The following is a 4120-nucleotide window of genomic DNA, read 5'->3' on the forward strand; positions in this document are numbered from 1 at the left end:
ACGGTTTTTTAATAGATCTCTTCTTCGGAATCAATTTCCTAACAGGAAAACAGTCATTGTATATTTTGGTAATTTTATTAAGAAAACTGGTGTATGCAGTATGTGGATCATTGTAACCTGCGAGTGAAGACCACTCAACACCCTCAAGTTTTTCAACAAACTTGGACCGATTAATTGGGTTCTTATCTCGGACAAAAATGGGATCTTGTCTAGAATGATGTCCTAGAGTGTTGTCCGAATGAATAGAAAAAACAGGAAGATGATCTGAGATGTCAGTAAACAATAAACCACTTCTCGAACGAACAAAGAAATTGTTCACAAAAATATTATCTATTAAAGTAGCCGTGTGAGGGGTGATACGTGTGGGACGTGTAATCAAAGGGAGTAACATATTAGAATACATTTCATCAAGAAATTGGCCCGTAGAATGATGGTGTTGGTAGTTCATTAAATTAATGTTGAAATCGCCCAATAAAAAACATATCTTATTTTCCCTAGAGATTTTGCCTAACGATTCATTGATTTTGGTCAAGAATTCGTCAACACCTTGGTTGGGTGGTCGGTAAACAATGCCAACAATTATGTTTTTAACCCCTGGTCTTAACACCTCAATAAACAATGATTCAGCGATGTCAACATCACTGAAACAAAAATCTTCTCGCTCTTTAAACTCAATATCATTAGAAACATATAGTCCTACACCGCCGCCAGGTCTACTTTGCCTATATTTGTGGACAAACCTAAAGCCATCAATATCAACCGAGTGAAAAGAATCGCTCAGCCAGGTCTCAGAAATACCGACGATAGAAAAATTAATCTCTAAAGATGATAATAAATTAGTCAGGTTGTTTATATTACGCTGGAGACTACGAATATTCAAATGGAGTAGAGAAAAATCGGCATCTGAATATTGTTCACGTTTAAGCATTTCGTTAAATTGATTTTCTATAAAGTAATCGCAAGGTGTCTCTCTTGCATTGAAATGAATGTCAGGGTCAAGACTGTCAGTCTGAGTCAGAGAAGCGTTTAAGTTCGTGAGAATAGGATTGTAATAAAGGCTAGAAAACCTCTCGGAGTTGAAGTGAACAGGACCGTTCTGAAGTTCATAAAGAGCAAGTGAAAAGCTAGAATCATCGAGGTGATTAAAAGGAAGTATATCCGTAAATGTAGTTTCAAACATGCTACGTGTGTAAATTAACAAAGAAAAAAAATATATATATATATATAATAATAATAATAACAGTAAATAAACTTATCTGAAGTAAGAGGGTTTACCACGAAAATGTGCTCTTTTTGGTGTTTGCTGCAAAGCAGTTCCACAACAAGTAAACTCTCTCATGGATGAAAGTGTACTAACTGGCAAAGGCGCAAACAGCACCATTTCGTATGTCCATTACTTTTTTCATCGCCACGGACTTGGAGAAACCAAAGCCCAGCTGCATGGAGATAATTGCGGTGCACAGAACAAGAACTCTGCCTTTCTATGGTACTACCTGTGGGGAGTGATGATCGGACTCCACGATTCTATTAATTATGACTTTTTACTGCCAGGACATACCAAATTTGCACCTGACTGGTGCTTTGGGCTAGTGAAACAAAAGACAAGATGCACATTTATTTCTTCATTATTTGACATCGCAAGAACAGTGGAAGATTCTGCTGCAGTAAATGTAGCGGAGCTACTGGGACTCCATGATAGAAGTGTTCTTATTGCATCTTACGACTGGGTCGCTTTCCTTGGACAATATTTCAAGAAACTGCCTCAAATTAAGAGTTTCTATCACTCTAGATTCGACAAAGAACATCCCGGAACAGTCTTTTGCAAACAGTATTGGGACTCAGAGGAAAAGGCTGTAAGTTTACTAAGAAATCGACATTTTCTTCCAGAGCCTGGTCAGCTTCCGGACGTTGTAGACCTGCAGGGTATCAGCCCAGAACAGGCAGACTATCTTTTCAAGGAAATCCGAGAGTTTTGCCACGACGGAACTGAAAAGTTAGTCACTCCGCAAGGATTGTAGGGCTGTAATATTTTGTTATGTTTCAAAACTACCGGTATGTGTAAAAATTAAGGCTCGCTCTCTTAAAAAAAACATTTATTATAACTATCATAACAAGAACTGCGGAATGAAGAATTAAATGTAAATAATTGCAATATGCATGTCTCGTGCCTCACACTTACCCTCGCTCACCTAACAGATACACAATATTTATGGCGTTTCTAAAATGAAGGTAAGGGTAAGACCAAGGGTCAGGGTAAGGGTAAGGATACGAATACAAAAAGTATCCTAAACATTCATAAAAGCTAACCTTAGGCCTAATTAGGCCTAAACAAAAGTTTAAGGTTAGCTTTTATGCATTTTTAGGATACTTTCTGTATTCGTGTCCTTACCCCTACCCTGACCCTTGGTCTTACCCTTACCCACATTTCACCGCCCAATTCAAACGTAGAATTTTACATGTGCCGAACCTATTCTGAGGTTTGTCACATGTAAAGTTCGATTTATAAATTAATGAGGAATGGCACTTTTGTATTTGGGTCGACTCTGCTGTATTATTTGACTTAACTTTATCGAATAGAACGGAAAAAGATCAACGTTGTGGATTTACACATTGAACTTAATGTGCCAACCAGACCATCTTCCATAGAAGATGAATCCAAATAATGAACTTTGTTTCGGCGCATCTGTTTTAGTTGTTCCACTAACTGAATTTTCCGTTCTTACAAAGTTAAATAAAGACAATCTTGAACTGAAAAATGAAAAATGGATAGCCGTTACGAAAAGTATCACAGATACATAATGAAACATAATGAAGCGTTATTGTTACGGGAAGAATAGTAAAATTTGTCACCTCGTGGTAAGGACACGACTTTCATTTAATTCTTACTAGTGTGCAATAATCTTAGATTCCCAGTGATTCGGTAAACCATATTTCAGTTTGTTTTTTGTTAGTTAACTAACTGGTTTGCTTGTTCATTTGTAGACAACAAAGAGAAGTTAAACGAGGAGGAAACAAAGTTCGTTGAAGATCCGGCCAATGCAGGTTAAATATTTATTTATTACATGCACAGCTCACAATACATATAATACTGAATCACTAACAATATAGTCATCATATATACACTTAACGTACTTCAAAGTATGCTATAATTCTAACAGGAGTCTCTTACACTAGGTGGTAACATAATGGCTGAGCACGGTTATTATTACATTCACTGAAGCAATACACACACACACATGCACACAGTACAGATACAAGCCAACTAAAGCAGAGCAGCCCACGTTTCTTTAAATTGATCGACTACTTTGTTTTTAACAGCCAAAGTGCGAATAATACCGAGTTTGTCTTTCAGGCGCAACAGAAAGCTATCAAAGTCCAAGGAGCCACTGCGCATGTTTGAAACGAAAATATGATATTTTGCAATTATTAGAGAGTAGTTAAGGGCTATAAAGTTAATTGAGCTACAGTTTTGATGCCAACCGTATAGGATTACTTTTTCTAATAAAACTATATTTTGGTGAAAAGTTATCTGCCACCAGCAAGTAACAAGGTCCCAAAAATTCATTGACTCGGGGCATGTGATCAGCAGGTGAGGCAATGAGGCAATGAGGCAATGAGTCTGTCAAACCAGCACGAAACAAACTGTATTGTGTGGGTAAAATGCCGTGGATGAATTTCAGTTGAAACATTATGAGTTTTGCTTCTTTTAAGATACGAAATGGTAGCAAGTAAACATCCTGAATGTCTTCTTTAGTAATACCGTGATTTAGAATCCTGGGTTCTGCTGTGGGTGAAAGGTATCTTTTTTCAAGTAGTGTTGAATGCGCTAACTTTGTGCAGAAATGTTGTTTAGATGCTGAGGTCCCGAGGGTTAACCTGTTGGTGGGGGCGGCGGTATTGCGAAGAGACAATTCCCAAGTTTTTGGAATGGCATTTATGAGGCCGTAGTATAATGTAAACGGGCACTGCACAAGATATTTTTCTTTAATCCCTGTTAGAGACAAAAAGTTGAAGTCAGCGTTCAGCAGATCTTGGATGTAGATGATGCCTTTGTTATACCATTCGCTAATAAAGATTGTCTTTCCGTCTAGCCGAATGTTGCAATTATTCCAGATTATTT

At 37.5% G+C, this 4120-nt stretch overlaps 1 protein-coding gene across 1 annotated transcript in view; it reads right to left on the reverse strand.

The window, feature by feature from the left end:
* Nucleotides 1–1180, reverse strand: part of LOC138040343 (uncharacterized) — a 4704-nt gene extending 3524 nt beyond the window's left edge. Inside the window, exon 1 of the mRNA XM_068886087.1 lies at nucleotides 1–1180. This exon is cut by the window's left edge and continues 542 nt beyond it. Coding sequence (XP_068742188.1) covers nucleotides 1–1180 — 1180 coding nt within the window.
* Between the last annotated feature and the right edge of the window lie 2940 nt (nucleotides 1181–4120).

Source organism: Montipora capricornis, chromosome 3 (genome assembly GCF_036669925.1).
Source record: "Montipora capricornis isolate CH-2021 chromosome 3, ASM3666992v2, whole genome shotgun sequence".
Classification (NCBI taxonomy): Eukaryota; Metazoa; Cnidaria; class Anthozoa; order Scleractinia; family Acroporidae; genus Montipora; species Montipora capricornis.